We start from the raw sequence: 25,312 nt of genomic DNA, 5'->3' as shown, positions 1-25,312 counted from the left end.
TGTATCCGTATTATTTATTTTCTGTCTGTGTAATGTTGTCGTCTTTATGTGCGTGTTTATTCATTTCTCACTGTTATCTGTGTGTGTGTGTGCGTGTGTGTGTGTGTGTGTGTGTGTGTGACAAGTCACCCTTTTCCCTCTGACACGCTGGTCTTTCCTGCACCCCCTCCTCCTCCATCCCTCCCTCCCTCCCTCTAGTGTTGAGTGTTGGCGAGGGTGGTTACTGGGAGGGGACGGTCAGAGGTCGCACAGGCTGGTTCCCCTCCGACTGTGTGGAGGAAGTGATGCTTCGGAGCCAAGACAACCGATCAGGTGATCACAGCCGGTCACACACGCACAGATAAACATACACACCCTGCATCACTTCAGTGGGAAAAATGCTCATTATTATGCCCTTGCACTGTCCATCCCTCCTCACCAGAGTGGGATGGATTGATGGACGGACACTGTGAGGGAATCCCTTCAAATTTGGCAGAAACACTCAGAGATGGACTCATTACATTTTGGGGGTCGAAGGTCAAGGTAACAATAGCCTTGTGTATCGTGAAGGCGATTCATCTGGACTTCCCAGAGGCAACTTTTGGCAGACTATAGAATTAAAAACACACCTTTATACCATTAATTAAATTCCTTGTCAATGATTTAACAGACATGGATGTAAACTGCAACTTGAGGGGGTTATTCTATTTTATACAAATATGTGTATGATTTTAATTGATGTTTAACTCTCAATAAAAACAGGAAACCAGATGTGAGGCTGGTGCATGTTAACATGACAAAATGAACATGCTGATATTTGGTAGATCACATGTTAACACATGTCAGTTAGCACCAAATACAAAAATGAGATTCTAGTTTATTAGATACAGTGAAAAAAAGTATTAAACTTGTATACAAACATACAAATGATCTGATTTTGACATTTCAGTTGGTGATTGTTAACATCCCTAGATTTTAAAAATCAAATATAGATTTATACATACAGCATGCTAGCAATTCCTCTGAGACCGAAGTAGCATATACACATTTCTTGTTTTGTCCAACCAACATTTGAAAATCAAATTCGAGTGACAGTGACATAAATGATAGTAAAACTGCAAATAATCACTCTTGAGAATCTGGTATTTTATTTTTTCTTACTTAAACATTTGATTCATACAAATATTTGTCAGTTGAGATTGTTTTGTTTCACTGTACTAATGCACATTGTCATCATAGCTGTAGGTTGCAGATCCCAAAAGCCACTTGTGAAAGAGCGATGCTCCAACGATGGATATATCCGGTGATCATTAAATCAGTGAACAGTGGCTGTATAATCCGATTAAATGTTGCTTTCTGTGGTTTTTCTGGTTTCAGAGAGCCGCGGAGAAAGAGCCAAACGGTTGTTCCGTCATTACACGGTGGGATCCTACGACAGCTTTGACGCTCCCAGGTAAGTGTCATGTACTTGCATGTACTCATGTGCAGTAAACTGATCCATATTTGTCAAAGAATGGTATGAATGCGGGGCACTGCGTCCACATGTTGAGCGGTAGGGGTCAATCAGGTCACTTAAGAATGGTATCAGAGGCGTATTTGGGCTGAACACAAAGGCATTCTGGGGCACGTAGATGCAGTACTGCCTGTTCACTGTGATATTAATTAGGACCAGAATAAAGTATGAAATATCCCATCAGGACACCAACATTTCCTGGTTAAATGAAGATTATTATTATTCACCTGAGTATGTAACTAAGGAGACAATGGTTTTAGTGAAGTGCTAAGGAGTGTGATAATGGACTGGATACTGGAACTCAAACTGACAGCCCTTTCATTGGGACCTCACAGCTTCATTGTTTAAGACACAGCACATGCTGGCAGCGGATTTGTTTGTATGCCAACATACTGTACACATCTGCCCAGATAAGATGATTCATGTAGTGATTCATAAGTTCCAGTGTGTCCACAGCTTTGTGCGATGTGTTGTTGATTCATGCGGCAGGATGACGATGTGTGAGGATTCACCGCCTCAGGTCTAGAGGCTGATGCGCCTGCTTTTGTACTGGAGTCATCCTCGAGGCAGCCGTTGACCAGTTAAGTTTTGACTGGTTGGTTTTGCTGAATTTAACCTGTGCAGACAGGCAGATTTTTTTTGTCACATCAGGGTTTTAGAGTCAAATTCCTTGCTCTGTGTGTCCTTTTGGCTCTGAGGTGCAGAGCTGTGTTGCCAGGCTGCAGTTTTTAGGTGGGCTGAACTAAGAAGTGATGGCGAAGGTTCTTTCAGACCACTCTGATGACTAAGTGTGAAATTTCTTTGGGTTGATCAATGTTATGAAATCACCAGATGACCACAACTGACCTTGATGCCCACCCTGTTTGAACTGATGCATATGTATCACTGGAATCTCAGAACAGCAGCTGAGAGCTTTTAATTTGAACAGAAGGTCATTATGTGTTTCGTATTAACTAGTGCAGTGCCTGTTGTCAACCTCTGTTTGAAATGGGCTGTTTGCTTGTTCTGTGGTAATGCTGGTTGCTAATTGATCTGCAGCAAATATACATGTAGACAGACTACAGGACTCCAGTCCACAGAACCATGAAGCTGCACCACTGCTGATACAGATATTCCTCCACATACTGCAAATTTACCAGGATCAAGTCTTGCACATTTATTCCTGCTTAACATGTAGTTGTTGAATTCAGATTTCTACCCATATCTGTGGAACTGCAGTTGAGCATTACTAGAAAATGTTCTTAGTCAGCTTTTTGAATATCGACCCACATTTTTTCGAGACCCTCTGGAGGTGATCTGTTGACTCACAAGTGCGTAAAACTCTCCTATATTGACTGTGGCCATGTGACTTCTTCTCATTTAGTGAGACTGATGTAACGTCTTTCCCTTTAATGCCTTGCATCTGCACCGCGGCGAAGATGGTGTCGCTCCGAGGCAAACTCATTTGACTGTCCAGGACTTGGCTGAGCAAAGAGAGAGAATTATTTACATAGAAATAAAGCCATTGTCAATCACATGATTAAGTTATGTGAATTCTCTCTCTCTTTCCCTCTTTTATCACCCATCATCGTTCTTCATGATTCCTCAGCTCTCTCAGTAAGGCCTGCATTATTTTCTTTTCATGCTTTATTCTCTCTTCATCCCTCCCTTTAAAAGCCTTACTCTCAGTCATACACATGGTATCATTTATTATTAACATGCTTTTGATCAACAGTGACATTTTCACGCATGCAACACACTCAGCCATGCAGACTCACATACTACGTTTGCACACACGCAAGCATACACATCATGGATAATTAAAGCTGTGTTTACCGCAGCATAGAAGGAGCCCGAGACTGTTTGTTTGGCCGAGCAGTCGGGCACAGCTGACTCAGAGCCGCCCTCACATGGGCCTACTTTCGCAGCCTTTATCTCTTCATGTAATATCTCACCTATCCCTCTTTTCATCCCTCTATATTTGGATGCATCTCCTGACCATCTCTTCATCCCTCCCTCGCTTTCTATTCATCACTGTATTGCTAACCCCCCTGTACTTTTTAATTTTCTTTCTATCACCCTCTCTCCCCTGTGGTGTCTCCATCTGGAGGTCATACACTGAAGGGCACTCTAAAGGCAGAGGAGTGTCGAGGAGCTTGGGTGGAATTAGAAAGGCGTCCCATGTTTCAATGAAAAGAGAGCCGTGTATCGCTTGTGTTGTCTCTGCATTCATATGGAGACACAAACAGGAAAGAAAAAGAAGATGATGCCCTCTGCTATGTTTTAATTAACATAATTTTGTCTATGATGACGAAAGCAACTGACACAAATTTTCACGACTCAAAGGATTCTGGTTTGTTTGATATTAGTGATCAGTTTGATCCTCCACTTTGGTCCAAATTGAAATATGTAAATATTATTCTGCTGTGGTTCCCCCAGACATATTGGTGACTTCCTATTTAGCCTTATCAGAAAAATGTTTTTTTGCAAAAACATAGATTCTTGACTAACATGCAACCCCAGCTGTTCTTTTGTTTCGTTTACTGCCCATTACCACCTCTTAGCATGCTAACATTCTAAGCTAAGGTAGCGAAAACCTAGTTTTCATTGCATCAAATTATTAATTAAAACCAAACTTATCAGAAACATGAACACTTGAACTTACATCTGTGTGATAAGAGCCAACTAAAGTGACATAAATCAGCTCCTTGGAAAAACTTCTCTGACGTTTATACTTTAGTTTGGTCCATGTCCCTTCCACTAAGATGGAGGAGGCGGGAGTTATGGCCTATACTGCAGTGGTGATCGAGACACTTTGGCTTCTCTTTTGGGAGCTGTCATGTTGTCCATCTTTTTGGGTGAACATGGTATAAGTTCCTACTAAAGATCAGCATGTTAGCATGGTTAGCGTTGTGCTCAAAACAGTGCTAAAGCATAGCCTCACGTGGCTGCTAGTGTGACTGTAGACATTACATTTTATTTATTTACTTTTTTCGCTAAAAATCTGCCAATATTAGTTAATGTACACATGTTTTATTTAGAGAGTTTCTCCCAGCACTGTGCTGTTTTAAGTCAAGTCAATTTATGCACATTTAAAACAACAAAAGTTGACTCACATAACCACTGTAGTAGCTCATATGTAAAACCTTTTAACCACAGTTAAATGCCAAAGGAAAGAGGTGAGCTTGAATGTCTCAATGGAAGGGGCAGCGTTTGTTCCACAATCTGGGGTCCTCTTTAAAGAGGAGAATCCTCTGAATCTGTATTTAGGTCACAGAAAATTAAAGCTCAGTTGAAGTACATACATTTCTTTCCCTGGCAGATAAGTGGAAGCGGAAGCAAACACATTAGATAAAAAACCCCACCTTCAGCTCTTTAAAACATTAAGGAAGCATTTAGAAAACATAAGCGGCATTTGCTAGAAATAAAACACTCCCAACATTGTTTTTCTCAATAAAAGTGAAGCTATAAGCGCACAGTTCATCTGCTCTGTGTCCTTGCCACAGATGCACCGAGCTAGTCCACAATCTGTACATGCTGCTGCCCACATGAGACCACTTTTGGGCCAACAGTGGGTCAAATGAGGACGAGCGAGCACACAGTTTGGAGAAGAGTGGCAGAGCACCCTGCTAAATGCTGCTACTGTGGCTTGTTGTTACTTGTAAGAAACATTCATTGCCTCTTGTATGTGCAAGTGTGATATAAGAGTTGGCTGACATGGTTTTTCATCAATTTCAAACTTGTACGACTTCACCTTATCTGACCCAGGGACAGAAAACGGCCTCTAAGAGGGTGTGTTCAGTAAAATGGGTGCACAGATGCTCACAAGTACATGCACACTCACATACACATACACACACACACACACACAGGACTGAATAGGCCGACATGCACATAAAAATGACACCCAATCATGTGGACCTTCTTTATGCTCCCTTTCCAGTCCCCCTTCCCCTCTATCGCCTATCTATCTATCTCTCTCTTTCTTTCATGCCCTCTCCCTCATCACACATGCACACACACACACACACACACACACACACACACACACACACACACACACACACACACACACACACACTGTACTCACGGAATCACAGCAGTATACCCTGACATGCAGGCAAACAGGCAGAGATGAGAGGGTAGAGAGGACAAGAGTTGTGATCATCCTCATGCAGGAGGGAGGCAAGAGGGTTAGAGAAAGAGAGAACAAGGGGAGGAGGGAGGTGTAGGGCGAGTCGACGGAGGACAACTTGGACATACATGGACAGAGGCTCTGACAGAAATGATGTGAGTGCCCATTCGAGAAAATCTGTACCTCTCCTCTCTCTTTCTCTGTCCTCCTCCTCCTCCTCCTCTTCCTCCTTCCGCCACTCATCCACCAGCTGTTTCTCTGTCCTCTCCCCTCTTCCTGTCTGCGTGGATGCGTCTCCTCTTCCTCCTCCCCCCTCCACCCCTTTTTGCGTGCTCTACCCCCTCATTCATGCTTTGTTTACAGTTAATGTGTGAAAGGATTGTGTTTGTGTGTGCGAGTGTGTGTGTGTGTGTGTGTGTGTGTTTGTGTGTGCGAGTGTGTGTGTGTGTGTGTGTGTGTGTGTGTGTGTGTGTGTGTTAGGGGGTGGGTGGGTGAGGTTAGTTAGGTGTGATTTAAAGACACATGGGGTCAATAACAGCAGGAGAAGCAGAGGCTCCAGAGGGATCTGAAGTATTCATGCACAAATAAGAGCACATTTAAAAAAAAGGTTTTTGTGTAATATAACATAATAATAATAATAGTAATAACAATAATGATAACACATGTCTTTAATCGCTAAGTCACATGATTACACCTCCCCAGTCTTTTAAACTTCACACGCCTCCTGTCATTATGTGAATGAATTATTCCAGTTAGGACTGTATTGTATATCAAAGACTTATCTCAGCTGAATCCATTTTTATGAATGGAGAATCATGACAGTGACAGATTCACAAAGTGAATACTATACATACAGTATAAACTATAGGACGTGGGGGTGTGAGGAAAAATGGATGTACAGTAGGGGGATAGGAGGATAGAAAAGAGGAAGCGTGTGTGTGGTTTGGGTGGTTGTGTGCATGAACGCACAAATGTTTGGACTGTTATGTGTTTGTGTGCGTGAAGCCCCTTGCGAAGAAACCCTATCACCTCTCTCTCTCTCCAAATTACCTCATTTCTCTTTCTCTCCTTTTTTAAGTCACCCTATCCCCCTCCCTTTCTCCCTGCTCCTCTTCTCTCTCCCTTTCTTTCTCTCCCTCTCTCTCTCTCTGTGTCGCAGTCACAGTGAACCATCTCCATCTCTCTCTCTCTCTCTCTCTCTCTACCATTCCTCCTCTCTCTGTCTTAAGTATGAAGGGGCTGGGAGAGCTCGGCCCTCTCCCTTTCCCTTTCTCCATCTCTCTCTCCTCCTCTTCCTCCTCTCCTCCTCCTCCTCTCTCGCGGCTCGCGCTTGCTGCTGTCTCGCTGGAAGACGAGAAGGAGAAGGAGCAGGAGAAGGAGGAGGAGGAGAGGGAGGGGAGGAAATGGCGATGGGGGCATGCGGCGAAGAGGATCTCTCCCTCTCCCTCTCCCTCTCTTCTTCCTGGCCGTCGCTCGGCCCTGTGAATAGGAGCGTCTGGTTCATTTACAGGTACCTGCCATGGCATTTTATACCACCCCCCCATCATCCTCTCCTCCCTCTCTCTTTCTCTCCCTCTCTCCCTCCAGTTGCCAGGGGAGATGGGGGGGGAGTTGAGGGAGGGACGCATGCATGTGGACATCATGGATGGCAGGGCAGGATCGATGAGATAGATTGACAGATGTTGCAACACACGTTTGCAGAGGGATGAGTTTGATTCAGTGTGTGCGTGTGTGTGTGTGTGTGTGTGTGTGTGTGTGTGTGTGTGTGTGTGCGTGCGTGTGCGTGTGTGATGTATGTGTGTGTGAAGACGCACGGGAGCTGCTGCTGCTGCACAGTGCAGCCGTTCTGTGTTTAACTGTATGAACATGTGTGCGTGGCATCTTCTTTCTTTCTGCTTTGAGTTCGCTCTCTGAACAAATATCCTCCGGCAATGCAGCAGCAGCAGAAGTGATGCTTGTTCTTTTTTTCCTGATGTGCAGATTGATTACATGTTCATGTGCATGCATGTGTCTGTGTCTGGGTGCGTGATTGTGTGTGTGTGTATGGTGTGTTTTCTATTGTCAATCAAAACAAAGGTATTTGAGTAGCATTTCTCCTCCTCTTCTGGTTGTTTGCATGTGTTCTTGTGTCCTATGTGAATAGTGCCCTGTCTCTGTATGTTTACGTGTGCATGCGTGCGCGCGTGAGACAGAGAGACTGTCGACAGAATGGAAGCAGTGCATGGTGAGGGAGCTTTAAAGATGCAGTGTGCATGACAAGTTACAGATTCTTTCTGACACCTCAATGTTGCCTGCTTGACTAAGCCTGGTCAGTGGTGTGCCCTCTTACCTGTGTAGTGAGAGAGACACTGTACGCTGTGCTGGATCGCCCAGCTCAGTTGTTTCTATCTGAGATAGTGATGATGACCACACTGTGCTGCGGAAACTGAGGAAGCAACGCTATCACTGTGTTCCAGTTCAGAGGCTCCCCTGAAGGATGCAGTCCACATAAGTGGAAGCATACCTGCTCTTCCTCTGATAGTTGACAAACACTAATGGTGTATGCAGTTGCATTCTCATAAAGAAAACAAGTTAGTCACAGGAACTTGTCAATTATAAAGTAGATTAAGTGTAACAATAACCACAGTTCAGTTCTGGACATGTAGCAGACAGTCTTAACCTACTGCACATGATAATATGTGTGTGTGTCTGACTTCCATGATTCACCCCACACTAAATTCCTATAGTCCCAGACATGCACTGAATTCCAGATAATCTACAGACTTGTATCTTGTATCTGAGAACACAAATATATATAAGGGGAGAGGCTCTGGACTTTCTCCGGAGTTTCTCCTGCCAGTGTCCTGGTAAAAACTCTGGATAATGTCCAAATGAGCCCATGTGCAAATACAGATCCTCTGCAGAATAACGTTTCCAACACACAACAGGTGCAATACTGAAAAAAATCATCAATTTGTATGTTTACCACTATCTGAATATAAACACCTGCTAATGACCATGTCACGTGATATTCTTAGATTTTACATGTTTAAGGCGATTGCATGAGCATTCTAATGCAGAACTAACCCCCTCACATTGGATTGGTGATGCGCTGGCTGGGATCAAAAGGAAGCTGCTTCTCTTCTCAGCTGCATGTGGAGGAGCTGGGACAGGCCTTGTTGGTGCCTTTAGCCATGTACTCTGTGTAGAAACTTGGACTTAAAAGGATCCAGGCTCTGAACTGTAACACAGTGACTGTCACTTAAAGTCAATGACATCCTTGAAGGCAGCAGAGTTGGAGTTAGTCATTGGTGTCAGTTAATAGGATGCAACCGCTCACTAAAGCACATGTAAACAGACGATGAAGGAAAATGGGATGAGCAGCAGAATATACATACGACAGCTCTGATGTATATTCCGGTGATTAACTCTGGCTCAGGAGGTAGAACGGGCAATCCACTGACCAGAGGTTCAGTTCAATCCCAGTCTCCCTCATTCCGCGTGCCTAAGTGTCCTTGAGCAAGATATTTACAATTTAACACTTGTTCACACAATTTGTTCACATTGAAAATGACTTGCATTGATGCTTGTCACTTTGTTCTGTATCTTTAGTTGTTGGATGTCAAATGGTTCAGGGTGCATCTCTGCATCGTTCCTTCTTCATATTGCAAATTCTGCATTTTCTGCTGCTTTCCTCTCACCTTTCTGGCAGTAACAGGCAGATAATAACAAATGTAGTATATTACATCAGAGCTAATTATTCCCCCCAGCGAAGGATGCAGTATTCAAGGGTCATTTTTAAGTCCCATCATTATATAAAAGTTGAAACACAGAAACTTGAAAAATCTGATTTGGTGTTGCGTGTCCTGAACCTGTGCTAACGCTGCATTTTCATGGTTCAGTTCAGTAAATGAATGAGTTCCAGTGACCTGTTGCTTGTGTTGCCTGCTGGGACGGAGCAGGCCTGAGGGGTGAATTTGATATGTGCGCCTGCATTTAACCAGTATCGGATTTAACTGATCTTAATATGTTGGTGCAGAGTTTAGCCAAAGTAGCTGTCGTTTCAATGCCTCCTGTTGTAATAAGAAAAAGTGAGATTTCAATGTTTTGTTTGATTATGAAGCAGGTCTATTTCAAATGCTTTACTGGGTAAATTACCTCAATACTTATCCAGTCTGTTGATACTTGATTCCAGTATCTACAACACTTGACAATCAGAAAAAATCCTTCCTGAGGAGAACAGACCTGAGTAATTCTGCTTTCATGCACCACACATTAGGAGTGAGCCACTACACATCCCGCACTTGGGATCATTACCCTCTCCTTGCATCTGTAAAAATCTTAAAATAAGATTTCATAGAACAATGTCATTGCTTTTGTTCAAAACTTTGGTTCTCTGTCTTTTCTAGGCTTAAGTCTGTTTACAGTGTTTTTATGTTATTTGACCCTGCACACAGCTCATAATCATGCTGCTGTAACAAGGCAGCTTTTTTGTATCACAATTATACAGTCACCCTCATCTACACCCCCAGCACTTCCCACCCACATCCACCGTCCAACCTCTTTACCATGATGTTTTCATCTGTGTTTGTCTTTAAGAAGGATTATGCAAAAAAACTACTTGACGGGTTAAACTTGGTAGAAGGATGTGGTATAGGTCAGGAATCTGTTATATTTTGGTGCAGATCCAAATCGGGGTGGATTTTTTCCCCACTCACTTTTATATTGTAATTTTTGTTGATTTCTCAGAGAACAATTCATGGATCTTGATGAAGAAAAGCAGGCATTTTAAGGGGAATGATGTTCATGAGTGTGTGCAATTTGGTGCAGATACAAATGAAAATCTGCATCTAGTGAATTTAAATGTGGTGGACGTACAAACTATTATTGCTCCTCTAGTTTTTTATATAGTAGCTTTATTAACAACATAACAGCAAGAGGTCATTACATCACTGAGATAGCAAGTTAGACATGTTGAGGAAACGCTGCAGAATGGTTGGATGTCAGGAAGCCAACATATAGTTGCATAGCTTTTCACAGCCTTCCGACTGATAGTAATATTAGAGACCAGTGGCTATACAGTGAATATCAGAGCATTTTTGTCTGAATTTGAATTTGTTTTTGCTGTTCGCATATATGACTTTTACCAAACTGCAGCTGTGGACTACAGACCGTTATACCTGTGATGGGCCAGGCTTGGAAAACAGTGAGCCAATCAGACGAGAGGCTCAGAGACATAAAACAGTAATCTATATTCCACCACTCACTCCTTGTGTGAATGTGTTTTTGTGCACAGTGTCCTGTATGTTCATTTATTCACTTGGCACTTCAGAGCATTTGAGATGTGAGCTGGGCACCAGAAATGGACACAATAGGAATAAGAAAGAGACAGAGTCTTGGCAGAGACAGAGGGGCCATCTCACTCTGTGGAGAGCGGGATGCACTTAGAAGACTGAATGGAAAAGATCATGACGGATGGGGGGAAATGTGATTAGATAAAAAATGAGTGAATGATTAGAAGTTTGGAGAACAGCAGAGGAGAGAGGGATGAGATGGAGCCATGAGGATGGAAATATGAAAAAGAAGAAAAAGCCAGTGAAGAGAGAGGAGGAGGAACAGATGGTGTGGGCTGGGACAAGTTTGGTGCACGATGGGATTATCAGCATGCATTTACCGAATGTTGCAACTGACCAGGTTTATATACATGTGACTCACCCACTGACAGACTGAATGACTGAACGGCCTTTCCATTCATAACTAGACCATCATACCTGACAGGTGCTGTTTTCCCTTCTGGACTAAAGTGAATAAATTGAACATGGCCAGACGTCTGTGACACACTCGACCTTACATGTTAGTGGAATTATATATCACTGAGCGGACCTACTGGACATGTCATGTATATGTTTTTATATATGTACCTTTATTTATTATAGTAAAGTGCCCTTTCTAATTCTGCCTCTGTGAATGGGCTGTTAAATGGGCCACTTCAGAATTATTCCTTGTCATCAGTGAGTCCTCCTCAAACAGTTTGATGATATAATGTCACTTTTAATTGTTTGTGTGCTGGACATTGTGTGTAGAGCTTTTTATAAACAGTCAATGGTGCAGAGTGAAGTTGAAAACTAAAAGATATTGGCAGTCAAAGGTCATAGGTCAAATCCATACGATTTTCAGACCCAAGTTTACATCTTTTCAAATTACTCAATTCAGCTCGATAGAAAGCAGCAAAACGAACAATGTACTTTTACTTGAAGACAACTTTCTAAAGAGGAAGTGACTCTGTGAATGTTGTTCCCATGATGAAGATCAGCACCTGCGATACCCATTAGACTGTGTCAGTCTGCTGGGTTTGTTTATCTGAGGACGATGAAGAAGATTCACCTCGGTCCACTGACTGCTACAGAGCACTGGTTGCTTGTTTATAAAATAGTGAATATATCACATGTCCAAATAACACCAAAATTCAGCACTGCACTTCCTATGACCACTGAGAATACATGTACCAAGTGTGAAGCTGATAAGATAAACAGTTCATGAGATCTGGTTACACATACAGGCAGAAAAACAGACAGACATTTGTGGAATTAGTAGGTAGAGTGTGACATTAGGCAAATCGATCCAACATTTGTCTCTAATATCTTATTGAAGATCATTCTCTGGCCCACAGAACTGGCACATGTTGAATGTGCAGCACACACAGGTGATGCTGATGTGCTCGCAGAAGCTGGTCAAGATGGAACTACTTTATATACTGCTTTTGGTCCATTGGATCTCAACTTAGGGATCTGGACCTTCCAAAAGCTCACAGGGATCACAGAGGGTGTGAGCTGATTAATGGGAAAGAAGGGGGAAAAACAGCTAATATAAATATTTTCCCCTGAACATCTTGTTTGACGTCACACAGAAAACTGAGGCGCTCTCTCCTTGCCAAAGTGTCACAATTCCCTCATTGCTGATTGGAGCCAGGGCCAATAAAAACCTGTCTATTGCAGAGTAGTTTGTCCGGGGACTAAATGCTGATTGAATCCAGTCCTATTGCAGACAAAAGCCAGATGTTAGCGGGTGTTGCTGTTTTTTTTTTTGACCCATGGAAAATTTCTGAATATCGAAAAATAAACGTATTATTTACACAGGTGCCTCAAAACTCTTTTTACATATTTCCCATCTGTTTGTGTCACAGGACAGAGCAGATGATATACTGCACTACAGTATATGGGCTTCACCTGTGATCACACAGCGCCTGTCCTCTGCTGTGACTAATGGCATACCATTACATGGCTTGGCTCTGGTGTGGACCTTCCCGAGCAAGTTTCCCTGCGTCCAGTTCTATCTGTTGCTGAGGCAACAAGCAGTGGCTTCATGCTGTATTTAGCATCTCTCACTGAGGTTCTGGTAGAAACTGGTTCTGGTCTCACTGTGGAAAACACACAACAAATAGAAGCAAAACGTGGTTTTATGTCCCCACTGTTGTGTAGGGGTATATTATACTTTAATGGTGGTGTAGAATGGAAGCTGCAGTTTTAATGTTTGGTCACTGAAGTATTTATTGTCTCCATTTCAGTAATGTATTGTCATCAAATCAGAAGTGTTCCATGTTCTAAACTGCATCATCTCAATGCTCTATATTTTATCTACATTTTTTTTAATGAAAAATAGAAAAACAAATACATACCACTTTTACAGTTTCTTCTGTTCTAAATTTTCTCTCAAAAATAACAAGCAAGTGCTTAACAACCGCAGCAATTAACACTTCCCTCCATTACCATTATAAATAGTACAGAATTAGCGGAGGCCTTTCTTGGAAATATCCCAGTGATTTACAGCAAAGTCCCACCTCATGTTAAAAGAAAATAGCTTGAAAAATGTGGGACACGTAAAATAAACTGCAACAGGTTTAAACAATGAATAAATGAAAAAAAACGTTACAACAATCTGCTATCAAACATAAACAGAAAAAACAAGATGAGACTATTCAATCCATCAATTAAAGATAATTTATTCACAGTCTAGGTATTGTAAAAAAAATCTGTATGTATGCGCACATTGAGCTCCTTGTTTTAATCTTATATGATAATAATACAAATAATTAATTTGATTTTTATAGCAGTTATCTAAACAAAATGCTTCACACAGAAGTCCATGGAAAAATTGTAAAAAAAGATATTCTGTTCAGTCCAATTTAAGAGCCAAATCATAACGGTCAAGACCTTAAGTTTATAGAGAAACCCAACAGTTCCCACAGTTCCCAGGAAGTAAGTTAGTAATAATACATTTCTTTCTGCCTCATATTGGTGGTGATGTCATCAGAAAGGGACACAGTAAGTAGGGAGCTGACATCAGAGATGTGGAGTGTATAGGAAGAAAACCAGCAAGATAAATGTGAAGATCTGTTGGTTTTAAAACTCAACTTTCCAGTTATCATCTCCATTGAAGGTGAATACAGACATGCAAGGACACACTCTACATGTCCTCCTCGTCTCCTGTCTTTCATTTCTGTCTTTTACTGTCATTTCATACTCTATGTTTGTCTCTCCTCTATCCTCTCTGTGCCAGTGACTACATAATCAAAGAAAAGTCGGTGCTCCTGCAGAAAAAAGACAGCGAGGGCTTCGGCTTTGTGCTGAGAGGAGCCAAAGGTAAGAAAATATAAAATAAACATTCTGCCCGGCAGTCCTGCTCATCGATTTACATCATATATTACATGTTTTATTATGTGCATCGTTAATGCTTTCATCTCCCTCCATATTTTCATGGTGTGTCTCCAGCTCAGACTCCTATCGAGGAGTTCACTCCAACCCCAGCCTTCCCCGCCCTGCAGTACCTGGAGTCAGTGGACGAGGGAGGAGTGGCCTGGAGAGCCGGTCTGAGGATGGGAGATTTCCTGATTGAGGTGCGGCTGTGTTTCACCAGTGTATCATCAGGATGAAATTAAAAGCACTGTATAATTTCATGTGGAGGTTTCTACACAAGGAAGAAACAAAATTTCCAAATGTCAAATTAAAATATAAAGTATATATGGAGTAAATGCAGAACCAATGTCTAATAGAAATAACAGAAATAAAAAGTTACATGAGACAGAAAACTAATACAAAATGAGAGTGGCAATAAAAAGTACTAATGATAATATGAAGTACTATGGAAAATTGCACATGATATTAAACATAATATTATGCTAAACATAGTAACATTGCACATAAAGATAAAGTAATATTGCACATAGTTTTGGTATTATTTCCCTCATTGTTTAAGACAGTGAGCAGCAGTCTTTCATCAGTGATCAAAATGTAATGTAAAAGCTATTGTATAAAAAGTAAGTGAAGCACATACAATATAAAGTTGTATACCCACATATTCTGTATACTGAGTTTTGTCTCTATACCTTCCTTTATCAATATTTTCCTGACACAAATGTTATTGTAAATTGTAAAAATAAACCATCACCTTCTGGTAAATGAATAAAAACACTATTACTGAACTCAGTCATCCTTTTATCTGTACATCTCTGCATCTCTGTCCCAGGTCAATGGTCAGAATGTGGTTAAAGTTGGACACCGGCAGGTCGTCAACATGATCCGGCAAGGTGGCAACAGCCTCATGGTCAAGGTTGTCATGGTAACCCGCAACCCAGACATGGAGGAGGGTTCGAGGAAGAAAAGTAAGTATGTCCACTGCCCCTAAGGGTGGTGGTGTTTGTGACTGCTGGTGGTGACTGAGCCTTGGTCCTCAGCAACTTGACTGACCACTGCTTTTCCTGTTTGCTCCTCTCTAGTTCCCCAGCAGAGTAAGAGGCTGAGCACTCCCGCCATCGCACTACGATCCAAATCCATGACCTCTGAGCTGGAGGAGATGGGTAAGAAACAGGTTTATAGATAAACTTTCTTTTAGGGGCAGGGTGGATGGCAAAGAAAGAAGGAGCAGTTTTACAGGGAGGTGTAGACATAGTAGGGGAGTGCTTTACCGCTGAAGAGGAGAAAATAAGTTAGTGGGTAGAAATAGATTGAGGTGATGGAGACTAATGGAAACAGTGTGAAACCAGAGTGTTGGGGGTTGTTAAGGATGCTGAACGTGAGAGGGGGAGCCGAGCTAAATTTAGAAGACAAGAAAGTAGAGCGGGAGATAGTATTCTTACTCAGTGACAAAAGGAAAAGAAAGAAGAAGATTGACCATCGCCGTGGATGACGCTCTCCATGCATTTCACTGTTCTTTCAGAGGTTCCACACTGTCACTACCAGCACCCCCACTACAGGTAACCCCACCCAGAAAGAGTGTCGCCATCCACCCTGTGATCCCCCCTCTCACTGCCCGCCTCTCTTACCTCTCTTACCCCCCTGAACCCCACCACCGCTCCCTGGCCCACCCTCAGCTTTCACCCCAGCGTCCACCGAGCAGCCTACCTCTGCTCAACACACAGACAGGACACACAAACACTGACTGACACAAGTATTTGTTGCCAGGGTAACACTGCAGGGGAATGACAAGAGTTTCCAGGTGCCACAATCATCACTGCAAAGTGGTTTTAACGTGTCTTAAGTTTTATAACATGTACGTCTTTTGTTCATATCTCCTGTTAAAAATATTTCTGATTTGTTTAGAAGAAATCTCACCCAGGATGAATTTATGGAGATGAGTAATTTTTGAGAAAAAAAACAACAACTTTGTTCTGAGTATGTCGCTATGGTAACAGCAATATGTGTGGTTATGCTTATGCCGTCTCTATTTGAGGCAAAATAGTGGGAGGAGAGTGCATGGTGAGGGTCAACACCCCCATTTGCAGATCAGAACGTTGTTGTTAATGGTATTTGGGTTCTCATCTGCGAAACATTTATGATGCTTGCCGTTTGCTGTACCTGTCGCTGCTGTGTGGATCTGAGCATGCCCAGTGAGCAGTTGATGATGTATGAGCATCGATGACATGTGGAGCTGCTGAAAAATGAATCTGCAGAGCTGGTTTCGAGTCTGTTCTCTAACAAACAACAATCGCATAACGCTATTACAAAAGCAGCAGCAGCAGCAGCAGCCGCAGCTGTAAGTTGGGATCTGACAACTGTAAATCGTGAGTGCAGAGATCGGCCCTTTGCTTCATCCCTATCCCCAGGCTCCTCCCCTCACCTGCCTTATCTCTGTGGTGTGCCCTCACCTGACCAGCACAAAGCATGAGCACTCAGTCTGGTACCAGTTTCCTGAACCCTGAACCCACCTCCACATTGAAACACATCAACCAGTGCTAACTATCTAATACTCTGTGATCTTCCTGCCAGAAAAGTTGTACATAAGCGGACAAGAAACTGGAAGTCACTCAACACCAGCATAGAAACTGTACCGCCACTAGTGTTTTGGCGATGTAATTGCAGCGTGACTCACACACACCTACGCACAACCATGAATGCTCAGCTTGGTGCGGAGGCTACGTGCGTACCTGTGACGCTTCGATGCAGAAGCATGAATTGGCCTTTAGTTGTGCATTATGCAAATGTAGGGCATCGTGTTTGTGTCACATGACATCACAATGGTGTGGAGGTATGGTCCAGACTACAGAACCTCAGGAGCTTCTGTGTTCTCTATGGAGGAGAGGAGCTCCCTTTACCACAGACCTCGAACTTTTTTCCAGAACTTTAAGATACACTATATAACACACTAGAGTAAGGAAACACTAAAAAAGGGTCATACGTCTCCTTTAAACTGGCTCTCAGTGATAAACAGATGTGAAACTGTGACTGTATCAGAGATATACGTTTGTTAGGCTGATATAAGCTTTTTGCTTTGTGTTTGTATGTCGGTTGATAAGTAACAAGAAATTGCAGTAGTGAAATAAGGTCAGAGGTCTTTTAGAAACAGAGCTCCAACAAATTGATCTTTCAAATGTAAAGTTAGTCCAATCAATCCATATTAGTACTGCATAAATTTTGATTCTATTAAAAATTGCTGATAGGATATATTTTAATTGTAATATTTTAAAAATCCAAATGTTACTATCATAAACAGCATTAAAAACTCCACAATCGACCGAGCTCTACATGTTATGCTGTTTGACTCAATATAAAGTGCAGTAAATAACCGAGGTTGCTTGAGATGTAGCGGCTTCATTTGAAGTCAGAGCGCCTTTTATAACTTTGCTTGTGCCTCCTTCTGGATCAAGGTGAGAGGAGCACAATGTGTGACGAAGCCATGTCAGCCGCTGCCATATGCTTATTCAAATGCATTAGAATTCATTTAGCTGTGACGCCTATTAAACTATCTCACCCCTGTGATTGGTGCAGTGTCCCAGTTCACCTAGAAGTCATGCTGCAAGATAAGAAGGGCATTCAAATGGAATGAATCATGCACTGCACTTTAGTCCATTGTTTTCACACACCCTACAGTTCATGTTTTTACAAAACTCTAATTTATTTTTAATTATATGAAATAAATACAAGCTCGAAACCCGTCTAGGCTTCGTTGAACCATCGGACATTAAAGTTTTACTTCTCCACAATTTAGCTCATTAATCTTCAAATGATCAGTACGAATATGGCAGATAACTGTGTCCCTGCTCAGTACGCACACACTCACTCACTCACTCACACCAGTGGATGCAAACACTAAAGGGTCACCTTCAGTTCTTTACTCCCTAATGGACTTGTCCTTTTACTGTTCACTGGTTTAACCACTAACTCCGTCTTTTCTTTGTCTCCTTTGTCCACACTTCACCGCCGACGGGATCTAACCATTATACAGTGGAGCGAGGTGGGATTCCGCTTCAGACTAATTCCGCATTTATGTGTGTGTGTGTTTTGAAGTGTGTCAGTCAGAGTAACTGTGTATGTGTGCAGCATATTTACTGGATCATAAGTGTGCATGCTTCAGCTGTCTTTAGAGCCTGGGCATGGTGTGCGTTCTCTTACATGGACGATTGAAAAGCCTTGTGAGGTGACTCAGTTTGTCAGGCTCCAGGGAATATGATTAGTATTCAGTGTAACGATGCTGTCGCACTTTCACTCCTGCCAAAACTTAAGTCTCCTTTTGTCCTCCTTCCAGCTGCTACCCCTTGGAAAAAAAAATCAGGTACGCTCTGGTACATCGTCGCCTGAGGCGTTGTATTTACTGTACGTCTTTCCAGAATGACTTGGCGCTCACCGCTCCAACACTTACTGAGCTCATTCTCAGTTTCTCTCCTTTCAGAATTCGAATCCTCCCAAGTTACAGAGAAGAAGAGGACAGTCTATCAGATGGCTTTGAGTAAGGCAGCTCATGTTTGTCAGTGGATGTTTCCCAAGTCTCTGCCTCTCTTCCTTATCCACCATCACGTGTCCCTTTCCACACAGTTTCCTTCATGTTGCTGTCCATGTTTCTGTTTCATTGTCCTATGTCCCTCTCTCTTTCTGTCTTTTTCTCTCCTGTTTTTTCTTCTCTCAGATAAACTAGATGAAATTCTTGCAGCAGCTCAGCAGACAATCAGCACCAATGAGGCACCTGGGACACGGGGACAGGGGACAAAAAGAGACAGAGGGCGAAGCTTCTATGGCAATGAGGTGTGTATGGTGAAACACACTGCATATAAATGTACATGTGCTACAAAGTAAGAGGTAAAAAAATCCTGGTTTTGCCCCCTGATGCGGATCAGCATCAAATGGGTTCTTCCCTAACCTGTACAACATCTGTTCAGCTGCTTTTGAGAAACCTTGCTAACTATCAAACAAACATACAAACCAACTAACAAGTGGACAGGGATGAAAACATAACCTCATTGGTGGAGGTAGATGTGAAATAAATTAATAAAGAAACTGGAGGGAGAGCAGGGTCTTCCAGTACCTTAAGGTGCGTGGTTTGATCCCCAGCTCCTCATGTCTGCATGATGAAGTGTCCTTGGTCAAGACACTGAACCCTAAATTGCCCGTGATGGATGTTCCGTCAGAGTGCGAATGAAGTGAGATGTGAAAGTGCTGCGTATAATTTCTGTGTGAACGGGTGAATGTGACCTGTAATGAAAAGGGCTTTGATTGGTCAATAGTGAAAAGTAATCAACTAGATCGCCCTTCATTTCTAAAGCAACAATTTCAATTCCTTCGACTGAGACCCATTAGTTAACATTATTTAATCCAAGTATAAACTACCTGTTGGATAAATTATAAAACAACAACCATTCTGAGTGATTTACACCTGTCACATTCATTCATTCACATACATTCCTACAGTGCAGCTGAATAGGGAGCTGCCTATCACACATCCCTGTTCACACATTACTGGCAAAGCCATCAGAGGTAATTTAGGGTTCTTCATCTTGCCCAAGAGCTGCTCCACCTCCAGCCAGGTATTACCACCTGGCATCTTTTTTATCAAGTGGCACAGTGGTAATGAATAGTGAAGCTTCTTGGTTTGAATCCCTGTTTTACTAGGAGAGTGGAGTTTGCATGTTTTCCTAGTGTCCATCTATCACTTTTTTTCTGCGAGTACTAGGGCTTTCTCTCATCCAATCTCAGCTGGGGTTGGCTTCAGCCCTCCTGTGACTCTGAAAGGATAAATGAGATGGATGGATGAAACAATCTGAGGACAACAGCAGGAGCTTTTTGCACATTCATGTGGAGCAAAATATGGAGTTCAAAATGTTTTGTTTCATTTCAATTTGTACAGAAAGTGCAGAGCTGCTCTGTACAAATGCACCAAAGAAGAACATATTCTAAGTACTTTATTCTTAACCTGCATCGAGGATTTTTTTGGTATTAGCATGGAATCAAGAATAATTAACAGCAGACTGCAACTACACAACTTTATTCCCTTTTTGATCCATTATTCCAGTTCTGTGGTCCCCACAGAGGGATGGGGTTCAATAGCTTATTTTGAATACAGTTGGGAATCATCTCATCGGATCTTACTCCTTGACATTCCCTGATTGTACCACTTTACATTGTCTGAAGGGGAAAGAGGATGTGTGTTTGTTCTCACTGCAAATGTTGTGAATATTTAAATTCAAACCTTTATTTGTTGGGCTTAAATAGTATTATTGCGGATGCCTGTGGTGTTAGAAGAGACAATCTAAACAGATGAATCAATAAGTCAATAAGAGGATTGTGGGACCAACGCACATGTTTTTAACTGAGTCTTTGTTTTACTTTCTTTCACCTGCTTTTCTTTGTTTATTTTTTCGATTTCAGCCAAATTACGGGGAACAGCCTGGGATGGGGATGATGTCATCGGGCTTGGGCCTTGGCTACGACCGAGGACAGTACGCCTCAGGTCACGGCCCACCGCACGGTATGCTACGGCAGAAATCCATCGGTGAGGCTGTCTGTTTTTTCCGTCTGCCCCTCTGTCCGCCTGTCTGTCTGCCCTCTGGACCAGTTGAGGTCAACACTGTGCTGAACTGTTTGTCTGTGGCCAACAATGTCTCGTCTGTGGCCAAAATTTGCCCAGTTTGTACTGCAGATGATTGTACGTGTCTTATTGCTGTACTGTAAGAAATAAGATGTCTGTATGTTTTATACTCACACTACTACTATTTGTCATGTAGAAAAGTGCCACTAATCTGATTTTATTCTAATGCTTATTTTCTGGTGTGTTGCTTACTAAGGCTTTGCTAACTCTCCCTTCGATAGTTCTGTGCTCTCTGCTGTCCAGTAAAAATGCTGCTTTGTAATGATGTCAACTTGCTACTTGTGGAATATAATAAGACTAACTAATTTACATACTAACAGAGCTGAGGACCGACTCGCTGACAGGTAGATGGGCAGGCAGATTTAGACAGACACTCTCACTGGTTACATTCAGCTTTCCTTTTTTTCTGGCTCCATTTCCTCTCTTTCATCAGCCTCTTATTCTCACTCTTTTCCATCTGTACCTTCTCTACTTGAACGGGCACAGCCGTGTTTCATCCCTATGTGTTTTTTATTCTCTGTTTCTGAATGCTGTACTGCAGGGGTGCCTGAGGAGGAGAAGCAGTTCCTGCATCCTCCAACCATGAAGTTTGCACGCAGTCTCTCGGTGCCTGGTCCCGATGACATCCCCCCTCCTCCCACCACTGCTCCACCAGACCCTCCCTTCTCCTCTGCTCCACCACTAGGTTGGAGAACAAAGTCTTCTCAGCAGCCCTCTGTCTCCGTGTCCCAGTCCACATCCACCTCTGCGCACTACCAGCCCTTCTCCCAGTCAGTGCACTTCACCCATGGTGGCAGGGAGAGGGCAGGTGGTCCCCCCACCGGCCCCACTGGAGGAGCGGTCGACCACACAACCTCATATACACATGCTGCTGCCCACACAGCTCAAAGCAGGACTGCTTCGCGGAAGGTTGCCTATACTGGGGAGACTGTTGGAGCTGGTGGAGGGGCAAAGACAGGGGGTCTTAGGAGGGGCTACAGCACGGCCGTCCCCCCATCCAGCATTGCCACTGTAATGCCTCAGCAACAACAGACTAACCAGAGTCAACCCCAGCGAGCAGACCGCAGTGCAGGCGGAGCTGGAGCAGGGGGTCCTAAAGGCGGAGCCCGGAGAGGTAAGGGGCCCCTGGTGAAGCAATCCAAGGTAGAGGACCTGCGCGTTGGCCAAGGTACACTTGGGGGCAAAGGCTCAGTGGAGAAAAGCTCCATCCCCATCCCCACCATTATTGTCAAGGCTCCTTCAACCAGCAGCAGTGGACGCAGCAGCCAGGGCAGCAGTGTGGAAGCTGATGCTCCAGCACCAGGGGAGACGGATGAAGGCAAAACACCCCACGGTCCGCCACCCTCCACTCCTGCTCCCCAACCCCCTGCTCCTCCTTCCATTCCAGCACCGCCACCTCCATCTTTGCCTTCTATCCGTGCCCAGGATAACTTGGACTTTACCAGCCAGTTTGGAGCTGCCATTGTTGGCGCAGCTCGCCGAGACAGAGAACGGTTTCATGAAGCCCGCAGAAAGAGTGCATCCTTGTTTATGTCTGCTGAAGAGGACGTGAGTCTTGAAAGAGTGAGTGATGGAATAGGAGCAAGGACTCAGGTGTCACAACAACAACTTAGCACACAGGCTGAAAGTTCATCCACACGGCTGCGCCCATCCAAGTCTATTGATGAGGGCATGTTCTCTGGGGACACCTTTATCCATCACACCCGCAGTATGCCTCCAGCCTTTGGTCTACCTGAGTACTCCTCTTCTGCCCTGGATTATCAGCCTAAATCTGTGCCTACTGACTTGTACACAGCAGCAGGCAGGCAGCCAGCACCCTCCGCAACCACCACCTTTATTCACCCACTAACAGGCAAGGCTCTTGACCCCACATCACCATTAGGCCTCGCCCTGGCTGCCAGAGAGCGTGCTCTGAGAGATGACAGCAGGTACAGGCGGGGGACAGAGCACCACTTCAGCCGCCAGATGTCGAGTGTGGTGTTTCCTTCATCTGCTGTCACCTCTCAGCCGGTGTCATCTGTTGCTCAGTCCTCCAGCACCTCCTACCTGGTCACTTCATCTTCTCTGGCTGCCACTACACCAACGGTTGGCCGCCCGCCATCACCCAGAATCCTCAGAGGAGTTGGGAGTGCTTGGGGTGAGGAGGGCAGTGGAGGAGAGAGGGAGCGAGAAGGAGGAGGGTCTCGCGAGGGGCTACGAGTGCGCTTCTCTGAAGACAAAACGGTCCACACGCACCACTACCAGTCTCAGCCGTATCAACCCACCTACAAGGAGAGGGAGCGGGAGAGGTCGAGGGAACGGGAGAGGGAGCTGTCGAGAGAAAGAGAGAGGGACAAAGAGAGAGAGGGTTACATGAGGAGGGCGGAGCAGGCTGCCGCAAATGCAGCGGCTGCTGAGAGCTCCGCCCAGCAGGGGTCCCAGTCTCAGCAGCCGCGGAGGCCGACTTTTCTCAGGATGGAAAGTCAATCTGATGCCTATATCTTGTCCCTCACCCCTCCCTCTCCCCCACCTACCAGTTCTCAGCAGACAGCGAACACTACCGGGAGCACTGGGACTGGTCTGATGGTCCTCCCTCCCCCCGCCCCTTCAGTCGATGCAGACGATGGGTTTGTCTACGCCGATCCCCTACCACCTCCATTAGAGTTTGCTAACAGCTTCGACAGGGGAATAGGGGGAATGTCAGCATACGCAAAACGCGGGATGCTTCCAAATAGCCTGACCTCCCGCAAACAGCAGGTACCGCCCCCTCCGCCCCCTCCTCCCCCACCGCCACCGCCTCCACCCCCCCAAAAAGAGTTTGCAAGTGGGTTTCCTGCTCATCAGCCCCTGCCCTCACCTCAAGCAGGGGACTCCACTGCCTCTAGCCTCACATCTTATGACAGTGAGGTGGCTAACCTGACTCAGTCTGCTCCCTCACCCTCCCAAACATCACCAAACCCTCTGCCACCTTCCTCGCCCTCTACCCTGCAGCCCACCTCAACAGCAGGACCTCCCCCTCCCCCATCAGTCTCACCACCGCTTCCTCCCGGAGCCTACCACAGACCCTTCTCTATGTCACACCCCCACCACCTTTACAACAGCACTCATGCTCCTGGGCGCTCTTCTCCAACGCCTCCCCTGCACACAGTTGCACCACCCCCTTCCTACCGTGGACACCCAGCACCCTCCTCCACTGCTGCCACCTCTGCTCCACTTAGGGGCACTGCCTCCCATGCCACGACCGCTAGCTGTGCCACTATAACCACCGCTGCTGCCACCACAACAAGCACCTCCACTCAGCTCTACCAGGAGCGAACACATACAACATCATCCACCGCCATCACAGGCAGTCGAAGGACTGGGGAGCACCACCGCCCACCCCCTGCTGCCAAGAAAGGAGAGTCCCAGGAGACAGTGGTGGACTCTGGGATTGAAGAGCTTGACAGCCGCAGCAGCAGTGACCACCACCTGGACAGCATTCTCTCTCTAAGCGGAGCCGGTGTCCGTGGTGACAGGCTGGACCGAGGGGAGAGGGGAGTTGGTGGACGTTTGGGGGGAGGCGGGGCAGGGGAGTCAGAGAGGGGAGGAGATTTCCTGGAGTCCTACATGAGCTACTTGGACGGACAGACTTTTGAGATGCAGAACGCCACAGCAGTAGCTTCCACCTACCCAAAAGCTAACAGGTTCAGAGAGGGAGGTCGCATTGGGGATCTGCACAGACAGACCAGTACTGTTCCTGCATCCTTCCACTCCCACCGACGACGAGATGAGCAGGAAGATGACGAGGTCGAGGAGGGAGTGGTAGAGGACGAAAGTGGCCAGGATGGGTACAGGGTGAGGGACATGCAGACCATGGGACGTCCCTCTTCACCATACTTTGATCGACCACGCACGCCTGAGATGAAGCCTCTGTGGGGCGAGGGGCAAATGACCGGTGATGGCGGCGGCCAGTCCGGGACACTTTTAGAGGGGAAGAGGATTTACCCACCTGCATCCAGTATGAAGCCCAGCATCATCAATGAGCTGAGCAGCAAACTGCAGCATAGAAGCAGGGACAGCTGGAGCAGCCAGAGACCACTGAGCAGACACAGGTACATATCAGACAACTTTAGCCTCATATTTATCACATCATAGACTTTTTCATACTTTGATACTTTGTCATTTTATCCATGTCTCAACTCCATGCATCCGTGGGACCTCTTCACCTCCCATGATTGATGTCAAAGCCTTCTGTGTATTGTGTGTTAGTGTCCTGTGTCTGTGTCTATACTGTGTAAATCTTTTTTATTTCTCTGGCTTTTTCCATGTGTTTCTCTCAGAACCAGAAACAGGTAACAGAGCCCGTTCCACAACACTTTTCTTTCGGGAAGAAAATAAAACTTTGACATTTGCCTGAT

The 25,312-nt window shown here is 44.6% G+C and overlaps 1 protein-coding gene across 9 annotated transcripts in view; it reads left to right on the top strand.

The window, feature by feature from the left end:
* The window catches only part of shank1 (SH3 and multiple ankyrin repeat domains 1), a 79,957-nt gene that overhangs the window by 49,502 nt on the left and 5,143 nt on the right, over positions 1-25,312 (top strand). For 8 of the 9 annotated variants that reach the window (XM_069524722.1, XM_069524719.1, XM_069524717.1 and 5 more), the window contains 11 exons: positions 199-312; positions 1,357-1,432; positions 14,142-14,224; positions 14,354-14,478; positions 15,108-15,243; positions 15,358-15,438; positions 18,603-18,629; positions 18,747-18,803; positions 18,981-19,096; positions 20,717-20,840; positions 21,478-25,006. In XM_069524722.1, coding sequence (XP_069380823.1) covers positions 199-312; positions 1,357-1,432; positions 14,142-14,224; positions 14,354-14,478; positions 15,108-15,243; positions 15,358-15,438; positions 18,603-18,629; positions 18,747-18,803; positions 18,981-19,096; positions 20,717-20,840; positions 21,478-25,006 — 4,468 coding nt within the window. The remainder of the gene's footprint in view (positions 1-198; positions 313-1,356; positions 1,433-14,141; positions 14,225-14,353; positions 14,479-15,107; positions 15,244-15,357; positions 15,439-18,602; positions 18,630-18,746; positions 18,804-18,980; positions 19,097-20,716; positions 20,841-21,477; positions 25,007-25,312) is intronic. The other variant, XM_069524716.1, reaches the window with a different exon arrangement.

The sequence above is a fragment of the Paralichthys olivaceus genome, chromosome 5, assembly GCF_024713975.1.
Source record: "Paralichthys olivaceus isolate ysfri-2021 chromosome 5, ASM2471397v2, whole genome shotgun sequence".
NCBI lineage: Eukaryota > Metazoa > Chordata > Actinopteri > Pleuronectiformes > Paralichthyidae > Paralichthys > Paralichthys olivaceus.
Note: the sequence above shows the minus strand (reverse complement) of the source record. Positions and strands in the feature narration are given on the sequence as shown.